The sequence below is a fragment of the Neoarius graeffei genome, chromosome 20 (assembly GCF_027579695.1).
Source record: "Neoarius graeffei isolate fNeoGra1 chromosome 20, fNeoGra1.pri, whole genome shotgun sequence".
NCBI lineage: Eukaryota > Metazoa > Chordata > Actinopteri > Siluriformes > Ariidae > Neoarius > Neoarius graeffei.
This window is the reverse complement of record NC_083588.1, coordinates 55,987,445-56,009,918: the sequence shown is the minus strand read 5'-3', so window position 1 is coordinate 56,009,918 and position 22,474 is coordinate 55,987,445. Positions and strand designations below refer to the sequence as shown.

Genomic DNA, 22,474 nt, shown 5'->3' with positions numbered 1-22,474 from the left:
AAATAATGATCACTTGAGGAACTTTCAGGCTGCTGTATTTTGAAAGGAATTTGCTCTAACCTCAGAGCAAACTGCCGGCTAAAGCAGTTAGTACTGAGTTAGAGCTAAATGCACTAATCTGTGACTAAGTGGTCTTTTGAGTTTCTGCCCCATGACACTGACTTTCAGCTCTGATTTGCTCTTTTTCTTCTTGTCATACATGGGCTAATAGGATAAGCCATAAGTCATGTCCTCTTCCTCAGCTGATATGCGTAGCTTTGATTTAATCTCTGGCAGTGCTGGAAAAATTTCATTTCCCCCGCAGATATAATTTTCTGATAGGGATCAGGTTGGATATTGGTTCATTTAATGCGGGACTGCGAGGCATAGTTTCTTCTCCTCACACTCACATGAGAAGACCGTGGACAACACTGTAAACATTTTACTGTAGTATACAAAAAGTGTCTCCTAAAACAAGTTAACATCAGGACTAACATCAGGGCTAACATCGGGCATCAGGTTGTGCGACTGGGAAGCGAGAGTTTGTTACAGAAAACAGATACTGTATACCAGATCTGTTATTTTGCTTAAAATTGATTGAAAAAATATCTATATATATTTTGAAAAAAAAGAGAGAAGTCTTGAGAGAACAAAGATGAGTGAATTACACTGTGAGAAATAATATGCAATATTTCTTATAGATCTTAGGGTTTATATCAAAATCCCTTCCATGCCTGTCTGGTCTTCCCAGGCAGTCTCCTGTCCCAGTACTAACTGGCTCTTTGAGGCGTATGGATGCAGTGCCAATCTCCATTTCCATAGCCCTCGGCCTCTCGCCTATACAGTTAGGGTCACAGTGAGGGGCTGGTCCTCTGGTAACCATGAGAGTTTGACTTCTCTACTCACATCTGTATTGCAGTGTGCCTTGCCAGATGGTAATAGGTGCCATTTTTATGATGGTCTTTGGTATCACCCGACCATGAGTAGAACTCACGATCTCCCGGTTGAGAGGCAGACACGCTAACCACTAGGCCAACTCGCGGTCTTAGGGTTTATGTAATTGTAAATTAATTATCATTAACTTGCCAAGAACAAGTCAGGACGAGACCAAGTCAAGACCAGGACCAGACCAGTGGGTGTGAAGGGGGGCATGGAGGAGGAGAGGTGACATCCGTTAACAGGAAGAAAACATTTCAAAATAGCAATGAGTCACATTCTTGATTAGCCTGGGCCTGCCCATCCTAAGCGTGATGCAACACGAGGGCCTGTTGCGAGCTTAGTCTGGCCAGGCAAGCTATCTACAGCTCTTCCAAGCTCCCGAAAAATTGGGAACCAATCAACTTTGAGCATCTCCAACGGCCCTGGGTAAAGGCATGTTCAAGGCACTGACGTAGTAGAACTGCGACCGGAAGCCATAGATTGTTTACAGAATCTATGCCAGAAGCGCTTCATTCACGCTTCCGCATCTATTACGCATAGATGCTGTATTGAAAGCATGCAACGGGAAGTTCTCATTGAAAATGGAGCAAAGAGCAGCCCTGAAGGTATTTATTGAAAGGAAGGACGTTTTCGCCTTGCTCCCAACCGGCTTCGGTAAGAGTTTAATCTACCAGTTAGCCCCGTCGCGTCGCATACGTCAGAGGAAAGAGTGATGTGATTTGGTTTAAGCTTCGTCACAGCCTTTTCTGGCTTCGACCAGTAGCAAACTGAGGCATTTCAGGGAGGCGGGTCAACCACGGGCTCTGGGAAACGGTTGGGCTTAATATCTTGGCCAGACCAATAGCTCGTAGAGCTTTGTCACGTTAGCCAGACTAATTCTTGATTGCATTTGAAGCAGGAAGTTTTACATCCAATCACGGTAACAATGTTAACAAATACAATAAATTAGAAAATGCACAGGTAATTTAGTGAAACCCCCACTCCCATAGTTGTGGTCTTGACCAATCTTGAAATAAAATTGAGTGTCTATGTCTGAGACTGAGACAAGACCGAGTAGAAATGCTATTGATTCCGGGACAAGACCAAGTCCTTCAAAAAGTGGTCTTGAGACTAATATGAGAGAGAGAGAGAAAACTCAGGTGACATCAAAGCAAAATAGAAACCCGGATGTCGGCCATGTTGGTGGATATACAAATGCGGGGTGAAGCAACATTCCATACAAAACATAGTCACGCGTACACAACTCTCTTTGTTTTTCCACTGCTTTAAGCGTTCTTTTAGCTATGCCATATCTTTGTGCTGTATATGGTTGTGGTCACAACAGTGACCATGGCACGTTCCGATTTTTTAGAATTCCTTCCGTGATTCGGAAAGAGGGCGAGGAAACTCTGAGGCTTAGTACAGAGAGGAGACGAGCACGGCTGAACAACATCGGCAGGGCTGATCTAACAGAGGCTAAAACCAAAACAGCTCGTGTTTGCAGTAATCATTTTATCTCCGGTGAGATTCAAAAGCTTTCTCTATAATATCATGGACGATTTTTATTTCGTGTTGCTCGAATTTTGCTATAAAATGAGCGTTCTCTCTTGTCGTGGTTCACTCGGTCGTTGTTATAATTTTAATACGTGCATTACCATTTCACTTCTAGGAGCGCCAGCAAAATTATATGATAGAAACAATCCACACTGGGCACCCACTCAGAACATGGCCTACGTTTCGTACACGGTCGGACTTGATTCTTCGGCAGCCAAACCAGATATAGTAGAACGCGATATCTGGGTGCTGAATGGTCAGTAGAAGAGTTTTATTTTCAGAAAAGTCTGACTTTTTTAAATAATATGGGTCAAAACCACACACATCTATCTTCTCTTTGTATTGAATCTTCACTCGGCCGTTCAAATCGTGGTAATACTGAGAAAATTCAGCATTGTTTAGAGACGCTTTCAGCGGCTGCCGTCCTAGTTGGTTTGTTTATCCACCATCATGGCGGACGCTCATGACGTAGCACATTTTGATCACATGGTTGCAAGTCATCTATACATCCATTGCTTAAAAGAGGAATGAATAAAGAGAGATTTCCTTCTTTTGCTTCACCTAAGTTTCACATGCTGTACTTTCTAATAATCACCATTTTCTTCTCCTCCAGTCTTTATCTCTGGTTGCATTCACTCTTTCTTAACCACCAGTACACAATGTATATGTAACTCAATGTGAGGAGGCTGCAAGGTGGACAGGATGAGTTCTTTTATGAAATGCATTTAGTGGAAAGAAAGCTTTATGGAACATTAAGCTCTTTATCGCTTGACCAATCAGATCGCAGCTCAGGGGGGCAAGCAAAAAAAAAAAAAAATGAGCATGGAGGACAAAGTGTTGGTGAAATGGTTCGTTTTATTAGTGAGTGCATATAGAGAGCTGTTCAGCTGAAAATATTCCAATGAAAAATAAGTGTGTCTATTCCATATAGTACGCGAGGTTAGTTTCCTAACCAATAATAGCAAGAACTACTAAGAGCTTTTCTTCTCATGGTTACAGTGTGTGAGATGATTTTTTTTTTCTTTCCCTACTTTCATAGCACAAATCAGCGTGCTGGGCAGCACTTTTTTTTTTCTATAGAAAGGAAAAAAGGCCAAGTTTATTACTTTTTCTTTCAGGCTCAGAACGCAATGGATGTTCGATTTGTTGTGTGTGTGTGTGTGTGTGTGTGTGTGTGTGTGTGTGTGTGTGTGTGTGTGTGTGTGTGTGTGTGTGTTACATTCAATTGCATTAAGATTTCCAAAGATTTGCAGCTCTGACTTCTCAGAAGCCACATGACATCTGTACGACCAATCATTCCTATTTTCTGTGCTTGCTAACTGTGGCACAGAAGACATCTGTGACTTGAGAGACCTTCAAACTCAATGTTTTTTTCTTTAATTACGGCGTCCGCGACAGAATAAGCGGGCCGAGGTTTTGTAATCAGTGCGGTGTTTGTCTGTCGGTTAACAATCTAGCGTCTAGACCAGGGGTGGGCAAACTTTTTGGCCCAGGGGCCACATTGACTTTTGAAATTTGCCAGGCGGGCCGGGCCAACACCAAATTCATACATATCGAACGTAAACCGGAAAAGCTTTAGTGTTATTGAAAGGCCTTCACTGACAGAGACCCAAATGCAGATCAGATTGACATTTATTTTAGTTCTCAGTCAACGAAGGCAGAGCAGAAAAATATTTGCAGTTCAATAGATTGGCACTGGATCCATCCAGAAAAGTAATACACACACACACACACACACACACACACACACACACACACACATGACAGTAAGAAAAGTCTCATCTCATCTCATTATCTCTAGCCGCTTTATCCTTCTACAGGGTCGCAGGCAAGCTGGAGCCTATCCCAGCTGACTACGGGCGAAAGGCGGGGTACACCGTGGACAAGTCACCAGGTCATCACAGGGCTGACACATAGACACAGACAACCACACTCACATTCACACCTACGCTCAATTTAGAGTCACCAATTAACCTAACCTGCATGTCTTTGGACTGTGGGGGAAACCGGAGCACCCGGAGGAAACCCACGCGGATACGGGGAGAACATGCAAACTCCACACAGAAAGGCCCTCGCCGGCCACAGGGCTCGAACCCGGACCTTCTTGCTGTGAGGCGACAGCACTAACCACTACATGACCATGCCGCCCAGGGGAGTGACCATTTTTTTTACATTACCCTGAGAAAACATGGTCAAAAAGACAGACCTTCCTCAACTGAAACATGTTTCTCATTTGCATGTATCTCAGAAATAACTAGAAGGGCACTCGGCAGAGAGCGCTAACCACTACACCACCGTGCCGCCCAGTAAGAAAAGTAGCACACTTAATTCTTAAATTACATCTTTGAGCTGCCAGGATGAGTAGGATGCCAGTGTATTTGTATATTTGTATCATTTTATACATACAACTAAATTGCATATCATTAAATTGAACTAAATTACATATCAGTACATATCATTTTTGTACATTTCACTGAACTCGTAGATTTACACTTGAGTGTTTTTTTTTTTAACCATCCACTTCCAGCCTGCCAGTACAACCAACCACCATTAGTAGGAGAGGTACCACACCATTCCAAAATGTTTGCAGTTCAACAGTTTGGGTACCACACCATGCCAACATGTTTGCAGTTCAGTGGTTTGGCACTGGATCCATCCAGCCCACAAAATCAAACAAAACAGCTCAAGAAAGCAAAAAACTCCAAACTGGTTTTCAGGTTCAAAGTCACTCACTGAAATATTTCCAGTCCTCAAAAAATCAAAACACAGGTTCCAAACAGGTTTTCATATTCCAAAAGGCCACTCATAGACCAGAATAACCTCCACAGGCAAAAGTCCAAGAACAGATATAAGCAGAAGCAAGGTCAGCTGCTCATAATACACCTATAATAGCAGACAGGGACATAAATGAGGGGAGGAGCAGACACCCAAAAGCACACGGTACTTAAAAACAAACACCAGCACTACAGCAGCCACCCACGACAACCAAAATTACTAAGAGTTATACTTTTTATATTATTATTGTCTGTAAACATGTGACTACCATCTTATTACAGCTCCAACATAGTTTTAAAAAGAGAAAGTGTTAATACTCACATTCACTTCGCAACCGCTGAGCTGTATTCGTCCGTGCTTGCGCTGACTGGTTGTTAGCATAATTAGCATGCTTGGAGGAAAAGTGCCGTTTGATGTTATATTCCTTTAAAACTGCAACGGTTTCTTTGCAAATAAGGCATACAGCCTTTGATCAGACTTCAGCAAAAAAATATTTAGTTGTCCATTCTTTATTGAACACCCTGCACTCACTGTCCACTTTTCTTTTTTTAGGACCACTCATTGTAAAGTTTTATCCTGTGTTCTTGAGATCATCAGTGGCACGGGCGCCAGAATGACTTCCATGGCACGCGCTGCACCACTCTGCAAATGTAATCTCGCGTGAATACGACTGACTGGAAAGACGGATCTCTAGAACACCTGTCTACGTGATAACACTGCTGCTTATAGTTTATAGATCTGCTCAATCGTGTTTATATGATTGTCTTCCGCGGGCCGTAGTTTGCCCACCTCTGGTCTAGACGGTTGCACCGATTGACTTCAAATTTTCAGGGTACGTGGGCAATGGTCCATAGATTACCTGATTAAATTTTGGGGGTAACTGGGTCAAGGTGAAGGTCAAAGTCCCCGGAAAGGTCAACCTTTCGGTCAAAATAACATTTTCTATTATAAATCAAAAACGGTTGCCAATAGGCAGATGTTTACTATTAAGAGCATATAGGAACTCCCATATGGCCTTTCATTTGGCACCATGATCTTTGACCTTGAGTGACCCTGAAAGGTCAAACTCAAGGTCATGGGTTTTCAAAGGGCTATAACTTCAAAATGGTTCATGATGGCCAAATGTTTACCATTATCAACATATAAGAAGTCAAATATGGGCTTTCATTTGGTAACATGATCTTTGACCTTGCGTGACCTTGAAAGGTCAAACTCAAGGTCATGTGTTTTCAAAGGGCTATAACTTTATACCGATTGACTTCAAATTTTCAGGGTAGATGGGCAATGGTCCGTAGGTTACCTGATTAAATTTTGGGGGGTCATTGGGTCAAGGTAAAGCTCAAGGTCACTGGAAAGGTCAAAATAGTTTTTGGGGTTTTTTTGTGATAACTTTCTTCACATTCATCATTTTGATTTCAATCCAAAATGTGCATCTTTCAATTCTGCTTCCAGCCAATTGCTGCATGATGGGGTAGCTTGGACAATCTCCATAGCAGTTGAGGTTAAAGGTCAGGGGGGTCAAGGTCATTGGTCAAAATAACAATATTTTCCATTATAACTCAAAATCGGTTGCCAATTGACAGATGTTTACTATTATGAGCATATAGTGGCAGCGTGATCTTTGACCTTGACTGACCTTGAAAGGTCAAACTCAAGGTCATCGGTTTTCATAGGACTATAACCTGACAGCTAATGATTGAGAAATATTACCATTATCAACATATAGGTAGAAAATAAGTGCTGCCGGGTGAGGTTTGTTTTGCCTGGCAACACTTGCTATTAATTAAAAGTCACTTCATGTCTTAAAGTAATGATGGATATCATTTCTGTTTACTTAGTCGAGCCGTTCTTGACATAAAATAGTATGGATTACTACAGTTGTGGTATTGAATAGGGCTTTTTACAACTGGGTATTTTTTATTATTATTTACTGTTTGATCTCAAACTCATTATAAAGGCAAGAAACTCTTCCACTAATTACCTTTTGATGAGGCGCAGCTGTTAATTGAAAAGCGTTCCAGGTGACGACCTCATGAAGCTGGTTAAGGTAATGCCAATCGTGTGCAAAGCATCATTAATGTAAACACCAGATACTTTGAATAATCTAAAATGTGAAACATTTTGTTTCTTTAACACTTTTTTTTTGTTCACCACATAATTCCATATATGTTCCATAAGTTATTTCATAGTTTTGATGTCTTCAGTATTGTTCTACAATGTCGAAAACGATCACAATACAGAAAAACCTATGAATGAGTAGAGTAGGGGTGTACAAATTTTTGACTGGTACTGTATGTTCTGCTATAGCCACTTTGTTTTAGTTGGCAAACTGCTAAAAAAAATTAAAAGTTCATTTTCCATGAATGAAATAACTCGAAGAGCATGGTCTAAGTGAACAATGCTGCCACACAGAGTAAAAATTGGCACATTTACGCCGATAAACCCATTTTGTTTCCACGGTTTTGTGGTTCGGGGAGTTTGTGGGAACATGTGCTGATACAGGATATGGGATGTGATCACTGGACATGGACAACCTGCAGAAACATACAGTAGCTCCTGTCTGAGGGATTGGGTTCGTTTTATATCAACCAGTGTTTTGAACTTTTCATTTAGATCCAAAAGGTCATCAGTTGAGATCTTGGCAAAGTGATACAGCGCAGATTATTGAGTTTTTTTATTGAGTATTTGAATATAGATTGCTGATGGCGTGAGTTATTTTTCATTGCTGTGGTTAGTTACCGCTAGTAAAATCTGTGATCAGGTTTCACACGACTAGGTAGAACAATGTACTGTCCGTGCCTATGGAGCGACCAAAAATCTAGTTTTAAAGTAAAGTACTTGTAGTTTACAACTAAGTAGTTGTAAACTAATTACATCTCTCTCTCTCTCTTGCTCTCTCTCTCATGTGCTTGCTCTCTTTCTCTCTCTCTCTCTTGCATTCTCTTGCTCTCGGTCTCTCTTATGCTCTCTCTCTCACTCTTGCTGTCTTTCTCTCGCTCTCTCTTGCTCTCTCTCTCTCTCTCATTCTCTTGCTCTCTGTCTTTCTTACTCTCTCTCTTGATCTTGCTCTCTTTGTCTCTCTCTTTTGCATTCTCTTGCTCTCTCTCTCTCGCATTCTCTTGCTTTCTGTCTCTCTCTCTCTTACTCTCTCTCACTCTCTTTCGTGTGCTTGCTCTCTTTCTCTCTCTCTTGCATTCTCTTGCTCTCTGTCTCTCTTATGCTCTCTCTCTTTCTCTCACTCTTGCTCTTGCTGTCTTTCTCTCGCTCTCTCTTGCATTCTCTTGCTCTCTCTCTCTCATTCTCTTGCTCTCTGTCTTTCTTACTCTCTCTCTTGATCTTGCTCTCTTTGTCTCTCTCTTTTGCATTCTCTTGCTCTCTCTCTCTCGCATTCTCTTGCTTTCTGTCTCTCTCTCTCTTACTCTCTCTCACTCTCTTTCGTGTGCTTGCTCTCTTTCTCTCTCTCTTGCATTCTCTTGCTCTCTGTCTCTCTTATGCTCTCTCTCTTTCTCTCACTCTTGCTCTTGCTGTCTTTCTCTCGCTCTCTCTTGCATTCTCTTGCTCTCTTACGCTCTCTGTCTTTCTTACTCTCTCTCTTGATCTTGCTCTCTGTCTCTCTTTTGCATTCTCTTGCTCTCTCTCTCTCACTCTTGCTGTCTTTCTCTCGCTCTCTCTTGCATTCTCTTGCTCTCTCTCTCTCATTCTCTTGCTCTCTGTCTTTCTTACTCTCTCTCTTGATCTTGCTCTCTTTGTCTCTCTCTTTTGCATTCTCTTGCTCTCTCTCTCTCTTGCATTCTCTTGCTTTCTGTCTCTCTCTCTTACTCTCTCTCACTCTCTTTCGTGTGCTTGCTCTCTTTCTCTCTCTCGCATTCTCTTGCTCTCTGTCTCTCTTATGCTCTCTCTCTTTCTCTCACTCTTGCTCTTGCTGTCTTTCTCTCGCTCTCTCTTGCATTCTCTTGCTCTCTTACGCTCTCTGTCTTTCTTACTCTCTCTCTTGATCTTGTTCTCTGTCTCTCTTTTGCATTCTCTTGCTCTCTCTCTCGCATTCTCTTGCTCTCTGTCTCTCTCTCTTGCATTCTCTTGCTCTCTGTCTCTCTTATGCTCTCTTTCTCTCACTCTTGCTGTCTTTCTCTCACTCTCTTGCTCTCTCTCTTGCTCTCTCTCTCACATTCTCTTGCTCTCTGTCTCTCTTTGTCTCTCTCGCATTCTCTTGCTCTCTGTCGCTTACTCTCTCGCTTTCTCTCGTTCTCTCTTGCTCTTTGTCTCTTACACTCTCGCTCTCTCTCGTTCTCTTGTTCTCTCTTGCTCTCTGTCTCTCGCTCTTGCTCTCTTCTCTCTCTCTCTCGCATTCTCTTGCTCTCTGTCGCTTACTCTCTCGCTCTCTCTCGTCCTCTTGTTCTCTCTTGCTCTTTGTCTCTTACACTCTCGCTCTCTCGTTCTCTTGTTCTCTCGCTCTCTGTCTCTCTTACTCTCTTGCTATTGCTCTCTTGTTCTCTCTCTCTCGCATTCTCTCTCTCTCTCTCTGTCTCTCTGTCTCTTGCTTGCTGTCTCACTCGCTCTCTGTCTTGCTCTCTCACACATTCTCTCTCTCTCTCTCCTGCAGTTGACGTACTTGCCGCCTCCATGGGGAGAGTGTGTGTCCCAGGCTCTGGGCTTCTTCGAGGTCTACAGTGTCACAGCGTGCCGTATCGAGTGTGAGACACGCTACATCGTGGAGAACTGTAACTGCAGGATGGTGTACATGCCTGGTCCGTTTCTAACACTCTCCATCCACAACATTTCCAGTTTACTCTATTTCTTTTTTTTTTTTTATATTGTCATTATAGCAGATGGCATCAGGTTGACCGCTGTGTAACCTGGTTATATCTGTGTCATGATTCAGGGTCAAAGGAAAGTGATTTTACTCTTAACACTCTATAATCATTGGCTACTTTATCAGTTGTTGTAGCTCACTTTGTAGAACTGCACTTAATGACGGGGGAATCGATTTGTTATCCTTCTGTACGCTTTGTCTCAGTGGAACAAAAGCAGAATGGAACTGCTGCTGCTAGTGAGATAGTGTTTGAGTGGTGGATAAATTGACACCTTGATTAGAGGAAATTAATCAATGATGGGGTGGTGTGATGTGGCCCAACATGAAGCTGAGTTACTGTTACCACCCAGAAGTTGATTATTTTCCAATAACCGCACATTATCAAGTCTTTAATTCCACTTACAGTACAGCAGTTTGCAACCGATACAATCGTTTTATCAGTTAACAGTCACAGTTAATGTTCTGGAACGTCTACAAAGGTCTATAAATTACTTCCTGTTATCACTTATATGATAGTGACGGCTGTATATACAGTCGTTCCCTCACTAGCTTCGCTTTTTCCTGTCTTGAAGTTGAAAAAAAATCAACTTGTGCGAGTGAGAAACAGAAGACTTTCCTGTGTGTGAAAACATAACGATGTACACTACCGTTCAAAAGTTTGGGGTCACCCAGACAATTTTGTGTTTTCCATGAAAAGTCACACTTTTATTTACCACCATAAGTTGTAAAATGAATAGAAAATATAGTCAAGACATTTTTCTGGCCGTATTGAGCATTTAATCGACCCCACAAATGTGATGCTCCAGAAACTCAGCCCATGTTTACATTAGACCGTATCAGCGGATCATCAGATTAACGTTTTTAAAACGATTAGCGTGCACACAGCAACACCAATACATGATTTGCGTGCACACAGCAACACCAATACACGGATATGCTCGGCTCCGCAGGCATCCTGCATTCCAAATCACTCCGCCCTGAACAGCGAGTGCCCTCTGGAGGGTGCGCACTCCGGCCCTGCGCAGCTCACAGAGCGCGCGAGTGAAGCGCACAAGCTGTGATTCGGGACTGAGCCGCTGTGTGTGTGATCCCAGCGCACATCACTTACCACTTGCAAGTTGAAGGATGGCAAGCCTAAAGACAATCATAACTACACAATGGGCAGTATTTGCATCAGTATTTGCAGTATTTTCATACTTTTATACTCTTTAATGAAAGGTGATACAAGGCGGAAGTCCGCGCCGTTTTTCAGCAGTCGCGTCACATGACCAACGCCAGCGAATCAGGAAGGTGGATGTCACAGTGACGTTGTCCAATGATGACGCCAGCTAGAGCTCAGCACAGCGTATCCGCGTATTCTCAATGTTTACACAGCACCGGACCAGACACGATCTGGATTGAATACGTGGACCCTGGCGGATTCCCGTTTCCCGGCGTTTCCAGGCGGTTTAATGTAAACGGACAGTGCATCTGCGAAGAAAACGAGACAGATACGGTCTAATGTAAACTTGGCCTCAATCTGCTCAAAGGAAGGTCAGTTTTATAGCTTCTCTAAAGAGCTCAACTGTTTTCAGCTGTGCTAACATGATTGTACAAGGGTTTTCTAATCATCCATTAGCCTTCTGAGGCAATGAGCAAACACATTGTACCATTAGAACACTGGAGTGAGAGTTGCTGGAAATGGGCCTCTATACACCTGTGGAGATATTGCAACAAAAACCAGACATTTGCAGCTAGAATAGTCATTTACCACATTAGCAATGTATAGAGTGTATTTCTGATTAGTTTAAAGTGATCTTCATTGAAAAGAACAGTGCTTTTCTTTCAAAAATAAGGACATTTCAAAGTGACCCCAAACTTTTGAACGGTAGTGTAGCTTTACCTTGGATTCATAAGAAGCCCTGAAACTGGAGACTCCTTCCATAAATATTTAACAATCATTTGTCGAAGGTGACGTGAATATTGGTGAATAATGACTGAGATGAATTTGAGGCTATTATTCACCGATATTCACTGAGCCTGAGGCGGATAATTGTTTTAGTATCAATACATGGATGATTTTTTTTAATTAATTGTATTCAAAATTTAAAAAAATAATTTATTTCAATCTTCAAAAGTAAAAAAATTTAGACACATGGCAGTAATGACATTTTGGTATATTTAGGCCAAATAAAATGTTTGCAAATGCAGACAAGTTGTCTCTTTTTTTTTTAACTGCTCTGTTAAATTCTTTCTTAAAATAAATACACTACCGTTCAAAAGTTTGGGGTCACTTTGAAATGTCCTTATTTTTGAAAGAAAAGCACTGTTCTTTTCAATGAAGATCACTTTCAACTAATCAGAAATCCACTCTATACATTGCTAATGTGGTAAATGACTATTCTAGCTGCAAATGTCTGGTTTTTGGTGCAATATCTCCATAGGTGTATAGAGGCCCATTTCCAGCAACTCTCACTCCAGTGTTCTAATGGTACAATGTGTTTGCTCATTGCCTCAGAAGGCTAATGGATGATTAGAAAACCCTTGTACAATCATGTTAGCACAGCTGAAAACAGTTGAGCTCTTTAGAGAAGCTATAAAACTGAGCCCATGTTTACATTAGACCGTATCAGCGGATCATCAGATTAGCGTTTTTAAAACGATTAGTGTGCACACAGCAACGACAATACACGATTCGCGTGCACACAGCAACATCAATACACGGATACGCTCGGCTCCGCAGGCATCCTGCGCTCCAAATCACTCCGCCCTGAACAGCGAGTGCCCTCTGGAGGGTGCGCACTCCGGCCCTGCGCAGCTCACAGAGCGCGCGAGTGAAGTGCACGAGCAGTGATTCGGGACTGAGCCGCTGTGTGTGTGATCCCAACGCCAGCGAATCAGGAAGGTGGATGTCACAGTGACGTTGTCCAATAACGACGTCAGCTAGAGCTCAGCACTGCGTTTCCTCGTTCCTCAATGTTTACACAGCACCGGACCAGATACGAACTGGGTTGAATACGTGGACCCTGGCGGATTCAAGTTGTTCCGCCTGTGGAGTCGTTTTAATGTGCACGGACAGTGCATCCGCGATGAAAACGAGACGGATACGATCTAATGTACGGTAAACACCACCTGAGTTTCTGGAGCATCACATTTGTGGGGTCGATTAAATGCTCAAAATGGCCAGAAAAATGTCTTGACTATATTTTCTATTCATTTTACAACTTATGGTGGGAAATAAAAGTGTGACTTTTCATGGAAAACACAAAATTGTCTGGGCGACCCCAAACTTTTGAACGGTAGTGTACGGTACATAGAGAGCGAGGACGTCTGGATTTAGAGGGGGGAAACAAAACTAACTTCATGTTTAAAACTGAATTTGTCACATTTTCTGAGAATGGCTCGGTCCTGTTCTCAGAAAGTGATCCTGATGAACACAGAAGGGTCGAGGACAAAAACGATGAGCTGTAATTATATAATAAATGAGTATTAACTCTCTTTACAGGAGACTCTCCGTACTGCACTCCTGAACAGTACAAAGACTGTGCTGAACCTGCACTCGGTAAGTGTCGCATCTCCTCACACACACACACACACACTTCAACTGACTAGTTACAAGCACTTTATAATCAGACTCCTGGCTCACACTGCATGGAAGAGAGCAGAGGAAGGAGCCAGACTCTGAATTTTAATATTTCATCTCATCCTTATTCATTTGACTCTCTGAAATATAATGAGCTGCTCAAGATGCATACACATCCCTTATCAGACAACACACGAGCACGTACACACACACGAGTATAAATAAACATGAGGGGTGTTCACACGGCAACTTTTACTCCAGTGTAGCACCGGGGCTGCCCCGGTAGAGCGTTCACACGGTACAAAGTTATCCCGGTGTAGCCCCTGAAAGCTGCTTAAACCAGTGCAAATCTAACCCTGCTCGGGAGGGGGTTTAAGAAATTTACTCCGGAGTAAATGCTAGTTTGCGGAGCAGCACCGATATAAAATGGGCCGTCTGAACGCTACAGGGGTAGACTCGCTACGCGTGAGGAGAGTTGATTACATACGGGCATTGCATAATTTGCATCCTGGTATTTTGCGCTTCCAAAATGGCGAATATCAACAACAACAGAACTGCGTGTCTTCCAGTGTTGCCAGATTGGGCAGTTTTAAGTGCATTTTGGCGGATTTGAACATATTTTGGGCTGGAAAACATCAGCAGTATCTGGCAACACTGGTGTCTTCATCCACGTTGTTTTCCTGGCGCTTGGTGATGCCATGACAACCGGGAAAAGGAAGTACATTTTCACGCATGCGCATATTTAATTTCCGCATTATTACTATCGCAAATGATAGTAATAAAAGGAAATGATATCAAAACTTTATTACTATCAAAAGAAATGATAGTAATAAAGTTTTTGCTACTATTGCACGGTCGCAGAAACTGCCGTGTGAACGCAAGTGGGGCTGCACCGGTGCTAACACGCTTCTCTCTAGTAAGCAGGTTTGTGACGTGTGAACGCTGCGCAAAATTTACACCGGTGTAAGATATATCGCAACAAAATACATCGGTGCAGCATCGATGCAAATATGTGCCGTGTGAACACCCTAATGGACTGTAAAGACATGCCTGGTCACTTTATTAGGAGCACCATGCTAATAATGAGTGGGATCCTGTTTGCTCTGAGAACAGCCTCGATTCCTCGTGACACGGACTGGACCATTGTTTTGAGATTCCGGTCCATGATGTCTCATCTACTTACTGTAGATTTTTCAGCAGCACATTCATGATGCAAATATCCCATTCTACTATGTACACCCCAAAAAAGTGCTCCACCGGATCCTGGTCTGGTGGCTGTCCAGGCATTTGAAGTACATTGACCTTCCTAACCTCTGACCTCTTGCATCAATAAGGCACTTCCATCTGCAGAACTCGTACAATGTCGTCGTTGTTGATGTTGATGTTGTTTTGCCTGTTGGGTGTGAAAAGTTTAGAAATTCCGCACTTTCTGAAACACTTAAAGCAACACATCTGGCCCCAGCGACCATGTCGTGACAACCAAAGTCACTGAGGTCACATTGTTTTCCCTTCATTCTGTTTGTGAATGTGATGTGAAAATTTACTGAAGCTTTTGACCTGTACTGTATGTGCATGTACTCTATTTAATAAGACGAAGAATTTTCTTCAGCTTTCTCTTAAAGATGCAAATCACACTTTGTACTGTGATGAAATGCATCAATGCTGGTGTTAATATTGACAAAATTCCCTTTTTTTAATAAAAAAAATGCATTTTATGGGTGAAAATGGCTCAAAACGCCATCTCGGGGTTAAAATCATCCGGGACGTTGCGAGGCCGATGCTGACATAGAATGGACCGTCTGGTACTTTATCGTGATTTTTTTTTAATTAAAAAAAAAAACAAAGAATGCTATTTAACAATTATTTGCCGAAGGTGAGGTGAACATCAGTGAATAATAACCGAGATGAAGTTGAGGTTGTTTTAATTTACTGATATTCACTGAGCCTGAGGCGGATAATTGTTTTCACCTAAATACACCAGCAATTATTAAAAAATGAATAAATAAATAAATAAATAAATCATATTAAAAGAAATAATTTATTTCAAACTTCAAAAGTGGCACTTAAATGTAATAACGGCACAGCGCAGACTTGTGTCACTTATCGACACCAAGTCATATGAAATCCTTTGTTTTGAAATGGAGAAAATAAATCCCAATCCCAATTTACCTTTGAATAGTTTTAGACCAAACTTCATAGCATGTTTAGGGCTTTTAGGAACAGCATTTTCTTTCATAATCTGTAATTCTTCCTCACTTACGGTGACAAAGCAATTGGCCGCCATTTTACCGAGTCACTCAAGGAGGTGATTATCGAGAAATAGTCTGAATTTCTCAACCAATCAGCGCATGCGATTTCCCATAATCACCTCCGTATTTACACCAATGCCCTTTAATCAGAGGTGGGCAGCCCACCTCTCCCAATCCCGCCCCTTAGTGTGAGTCTGTGGAGGATCACTTATTTTCAAACACATGCTAATCGACACTTACTGAGCAATCCCCGCCCCTTGCTCAACCCCTCCCCCACTTCTTATATTTTTCATAATGACACAGTGGGTGGCGGCACGGTGGTGTAGTGGTTAGCGCTGTCGCCTCACAGCAAGAAGGTCCGGGTTCGAGCCCCGGGGCCGGCGAGGGCCTTTCTGTGCGGAGTTTGCATGTTCTCCCCGTGTCCGCGTGGGTTTCCTCCGGGTGCTCCGGTTTCCCCCACAGTCCAAAGACATGCAGGTTAGGTTAACTGGTGACTCTAAATTGACCGTAGGTGTGAATGTGAGAGTGAATGGTTGTCTGTGTCTATGGCTACATCCACACGACAATGGCAACGAGATGTTATTTAAAAATATATCGCGTCCAAATGGGCAACGATCATTAAAGTATCAGGTCTATATGGCAACGCAACGCTCGCTGAAAACGATGCAATACACATGCCACACCTCTAGGGGCGCTGTAAGACGGTCCCTTCGGAGACACCAGAACAATAGAAGAAGTAAGGACGCATGCGCATAAACTATAATGCGCGAGACTTCATATTAGCTACAAAGTCAGGAAAATCTGTTCGTAAAATTACATTATAATGACCAAATACAATGAAAAGTATTTTTCCAGTCTCACCTGTGAAAGGTAATCCCATGTGATCTCGTTTGGACGGCAAACCTGTTGGTACAGTTAAATGCAGCTAATCTTTATTCTCCGCTTTGACCTATCCAATATGGCGGCGAGGATGACGTATGATTCTACGCGGAAGGCGGTGTCTTTAATGGTCCGGAATAAATTGAATGCTACACGTTGATGGATTAATTTGCTCTTCTACGCCCTTTTTGAGGAATGTATTGTAGGACTTAAACCAACATCTGAAGAGGTGAGATCGCTCTTTTTCTTCCCTATTTTTGCTGGCGGGATTGACTCTGCCCTAAGGGCAGAATCTCTCTCTCTCTCTCTCTCTCTCTCACTTTGCACCATTACACAATAAATATTCACAGTGAAAATATTTTGTAAGCGCATTTCATGAACCAAGTTATAGGATTTGTTGACAACTCGCATCGAGTTCGTTACACTTCTACCCGGCGTGAAGCACTCACAGTCATGTGGTTGTGACGTCATCGTAAACAAATCCGTTCTACTCATCCAGACAACTTTGCAACGGCAACGTTGCCAGATCTTTCCACTCTGGAACCCTTTCTCAAAAAGATTGCGTTTTGGGCACCCAAAACGCTGGTGCCGTGTGGACGCCAGGCCTAAACGATAAGCTATTGTATCGGAGTCACCTGAATCCGTTGCCGTGTGGACAGGGCCTTATGTGTCAGCCCTGTGATGACCTGGCGACTTGTCCAGGGTGTACCCCGCCTTTCACCTGTAGTCAGCTGGGATAGGCTCCAGCTTGCCTGCGACCCTGTAGAACAGGATAAAGCGGCTAGAGATAATGAGATGAGATGAGATGAGACACAGTGGGTGGAGTTCGGCTCAGAGCTGGGGGTGAAGCTACACTTTATCCTTGATCTCAGTAACCATAAAGAAATGGTTTTACCGTTTCATCGGATTTAACATTTCTCAATAGACAGTTAGTAAAAGACGAGACCGTTCTTCAGAAAGTAGTTACGTTCTTTTAAACAATACGTGCTGTGTATGTTTGTGTGGTTTATTTATTTAGGGCCCGAGCCCTATGGGCGAAGGCCCTATTGTTCTTGTAAGAGTTCACTATTATTATTCTTCCGTCTTCTTCTTCTTCTTCTTTATTTTTCTCCGCTGTTGGGCCATTTTCGGGGCGCTTGCCATGGGCGAAAACGCACGAAATTTGGCACCAGTTCCGAGAATTGCCACCGCTACTCAGAACCAGAAGCCCAAACTTGGCCGGGCCTCAGGGCCTCCATAGCGCCCCCTAAGTCGTTGTGATTTTGGCCTCTCGCATTAAGGTGCCTGGTTGCCATATAGTTTGTAGTAGTGGCATGCCATTTGGTACGCATATGTATCTCACTAAGCCGGACAAAAATGTAATGCCAATGCATTAGCCACGCCCAACAGGAAGTGAGGTAATTTCACTTTTGTGCAAAATGCATGGCCACGAAGACGGCACAACTCCTCCTAGACCGTTCATAGGAATGTCACCAAAATTGATACACATCATCTACAGACATGGCTGACAAAAGTTACTAAATACGTTTCATGTAGGATTAACCGTTCAGAAGATATACGTCAATCAATTTTCGATGCAAAATTTTACATGCTTAAAAATTCATAACAAATCTTCTGATTGCTCAAAACTGCTCATACTTCACACGCAAATCACTCATTGGGCTTCTGACATGTTACCCAATTTCTGTGATATTTCGCCACTGGGGGCGCTATTTTTGGGCAAAAATTCCAATCTTTCCTCAATTTTGGTCAAACTTCACGGCCACCCTCTTACTACCTCCCATGTCATGTATACCACGTTTTGGAAATTTTCGTCCATGGGGGGCGCTGTTTTTGGCCGACGCAATTGCTCCAAAACGGGTTTTTGGTAAATAATTCCATAATGCTTTTCCTTCACACCACTTCCTTGTCATAGTACGTTGCTGTTGTAGACACTTATTTTTCCAACTCATAATCGCTCATGTACAGCATAGCGCCACCTACTGACATGGGAAAAACCAAAAAATTTATTCTTCAAAAATCTATATCTCATCTTCTATTTATTCAATTGTCATCAAACTTCATACGCAAACTCTTCATAGCTCACCTGACGTCTAGGCCAAATTTTGTGCACTTTCGCCCCTGGGGGTGCTGGTTATGGCAAAAATGATATTGCAGCTTCTGATTTGTCAAACTTGCCAAGCAAACTCTTTACAAGACCCTTATTGGGGCGCTTGCCATGGTCGACAACGCACGAAATTTGGCTCCTTTTTCTGAGACTGCCACCGCTACTGAGAACCAGAAGCCCAGATCCAGGCGGGCCTCAGGGCCTCTATAGCGCCCACTAACTCGTTGTGATTTTGGCCTCCCACATTAAGGTGCCTGGTTGCCATGTAGTTTGTAGTAGTGGCATGCCATTTGGTATGCATATGTATCTCACTAAGCCGGACAAAAATGTCATGCCAATGCCTTAGCCACGCCCAACAGGAAGTGAGGTAATTTCACTTTTGTGCAAAATGCATGGCCACGAAGACGGCGCAACTCCTCCTAGACCGTTCATAGGAACGTCACCAAAATTGATACACATCATCTACATACATGGCTGACAAAAGTTAATAAATGGGTTTCACGTAGCATAAACCGTTCAGAAGTTATACGTCAATCAATTTTCAATGCAACATTTTACATGCTTAAAAATTCATAACAAATCTTCTACTTGCTCAAAACTGCTCATACTTCACACGCAGATCACTCATTGGGCTTCTGACATGTTACCCACTTTCTGTGATATTTCGCCACTGGGGGCGCTATTTTTGGGCAAAAATTCCAGTCTTTCCTCAAATTTGGTCAAACTTCACGGCCACCCTCTTACTACCTCCCATGTCATGTATACCACATTTTGGGAATTTTCGTCCATGGGGGGCGCTGTTTTTGGCCAACGCAATTGCTCCAAACCGGGTTTTTGGTAAATGATTCCATAATGCTTTTCCTTCACACCACTACCTTGTGATAGTGCGTTGCTGTTGTAGACACTTATTTTTCCAACTCATAATCGCTCATGTACAGCATAGCGCCACCTACTGACATGGGAAAAACCAAAAATTTTATTCTTCAAAAATCTATATCTCATCTTCTATTTACTCAATTGTCATCAAACTTCATATGCAAACTCTTCATAGCTCACCTGACATGTACGCCTAATTTTGTGCACTTTCGCCCCTGGGGGTGCTGGTTATGGCAAAAATGATATTGCAGCTTCTGATTTGTCAAACTTGGCAAGCAAACTCTTTACAAGACCCTTATTAGGGCGCTATTATTATTAGGGCCCGAGCACCGTACAGTGCGAGACCCTATCGTTGCCATGTGTCCAATTCTGTTCTTTGTCGCCATTGCGGGAGTAATGTCTCTTGCCGAAGAAGCTGTGGAAGGTATTTCGCGGGGACGCATGCCCCCGCCCCCCTTGGCCGCTGGCGCGAGGGCCCGTCGAGGCCGCTTGCGGCTTTAATTATTTATTACAATTTTGAGAACACACCCAGCAAAACCCATCTCTTTTAATTAGCAGGATGCCTCTTTGTTGATTAGTTTTGAGAATGAGAATATTGTATGGCTTATACTGTATCTCTTTGTTGTTTAAAATGAGTATAAGAATAAAATGACAAGCTTGTGTTTCACTTCCACGTGCTCAAAATAAATACAGCGCTACATAAGTATTAGCGTAGCTAGAAGAGTCGAGATCGAACTCCAGCGCTTTGAGGAAAGGTATTTATTTATTTAGTTAGTTTCTGTACAGTCGATAAACAATTGGGAGTTCAATAGTGTTAGATTAAAAAAAAAAAAAACTCTTTGCAAAATGAGCCTCAAGCCTTCAACATGAACCACAGCTATTTCCGCACTCTGGCAAAAATACAAACAGAGTGATGGACTGCCAAATCCACCGTATCTCCCTTCCTCCATTTTGTGCTTTTGAAGCCGTAAAGCCTCACATAGATACGGAGTACTGGATGTATGACCAGTGTGACTGACTGGCAGTATCAAGAAAATGTGTAGAAAGTGTTACCAAGACTTTATTTTTTTATTTTTAACATGTAGGCGTTAAAATATCTCCTATCATGCAACTTTGTGTTAATGGATAAGTCGGATTCCTTCTTTATCTCTGTATCTCTTCATCTAACCTTCAACATAGACAGTTGGATGTTTAAATGTTCTTTGGAGCTGTATATTGTTGGTTGATGGTGTATATTCATCACCCCCAGGCCAGGCATTAGCTTAATGCACCCTTAATCCTGCAACAAGATAACAGTCCAAAGCACGACGTACAATCAATAGTGTGAAGAACCAGAAGAAAGAAGTTTTGTCACAATACTGTTCTCATTTTCCAGACGAGACAACAGTGTGTGTGTGAGAGACATCTGACAGCGTTAAAAAAAAGATGTCAAGGACAATGGGCGAAGAGTGGCAAAGTAATCTGGCAGAGTGAGGACAGAGATGTCAGGCAGAAGTGAAGCGTGGGCTGAATGTTACAGCTGAGAGGATCCAAATGCTATAAAAAGCATTTCTTAAAGTAAAGGGCGGACGTCTAAGTTAGAGTTTTGTTCACTGTTATTATCTGATATAACAGTGCTTTTGAATTCTCGATTCTGATTGGTCGGATGATGAATGAATGAATGAATAATGACCTTTATTGATGATGCCAACATCATAGTGATTTACAGAAGGGTCCTCAAAAATATCTCATCTCATCTCATTATCTCTAGCCGCTTTATCCTGTTCTACAGGGTCGCAGGCAAGCTGGAGCCTATCCCAGCTGACTACGGGCGAAAGGCGGGGTACACCCTGGACAAGTCGCCAGGTCATCACAGGGCTGACACATAGACACAGACAACCATTCACACTCACATTCACACCTACGGTCAATTTAGAGTCACCAGTTAACCTAACCTGCATGTCTTTGGACTGTGGGGGAAACCGGAGCACCCGGAGGAAACCCACGCGGACACGGGGAGAACATGCAAACTCCACACAGAAAGGCCCTCGCCGGCCACGGGGCTCGAACCCGGACCTTCTTGCTGTGAGGCGACAGCGCTAACCACTACACCACCGTGCCACCCCGTCCTCAAAAATATAAATCAATTAAAAACAATAAAAATGATCTATATAATAAGCAGCAAAGTTTGTTTGTTTGTTTGTTTGTTTTGAGCCAACGTCGCCATTTCTCGACAGATTTTCACCAAATTTGCCAAGTAGGTCCAGGGATGACCCGGAATTTTGCAGATATAAACAGAAGTCATGTATGGGCCCCATGGAGGTCCCTTGGGGGGGCACAACATCCATCCACCCCCTCCCTCAATGCCTTTCACGTTACATTTATCAACACAAACTCTCAACAGGTCTTCATTAAACTTGGCAAACGGGTACAGGAGATGGCCACAATTTGGCAGAACTCAGAAATTCCATATTTGGGCCCCATGGGGTCCCCAGTGGGCCCCTGCATGGTGGATGTTTGAATTTTTGTTTGTCTTGGGTTAACATCACCATTTCTCAACAGATCTTCACAAAATTTGACATGGAAGTCTGGGGGCGACCCAAAATTTTACAAAACCCGGGCAACGCCGGGTAACCTGCTAGTGTAATATAAAGTATGAAAAACACAAGTTAGTGGAGTGGTTTATATCAACCCATTAAATAAAGTGTAACTGTGAATAAAGGTAAAGAACACGGGTCCGGCTAATCAAGTCAGCAGATTACAGACCATCAAAAGAAAAATCTACA

At 42.7% G+C, this 22,474-nt stretch overlaps 1 protein-coding gene across 1 annotated transcript in view; it reads left to right on the top strand.

Annotated features, from left to right (window-relative positions):
• asic2 (acid-sensing (proton-gated) ion channel 2) overlaps positions 1-22,474 on the top strand; it is a 435,019-nt gene that overhangs the window by 366,795 nt on the left and 45,750 nt on the right. Inside the window, exons 4-5 of the mRNA XM_060902047.1 lie at positions 9,827-9,971; positions 13,521-13,577. Of these exons, the coding sequence (XP_060758030.1) occupies positions 9,827-9,971; positions 13,521-13,577 (202 nt within the window). The remainder of the gene's footprint in view (positions 1-9,826; positions 9,972-13,520; positions 13,578-22,474) is intronic.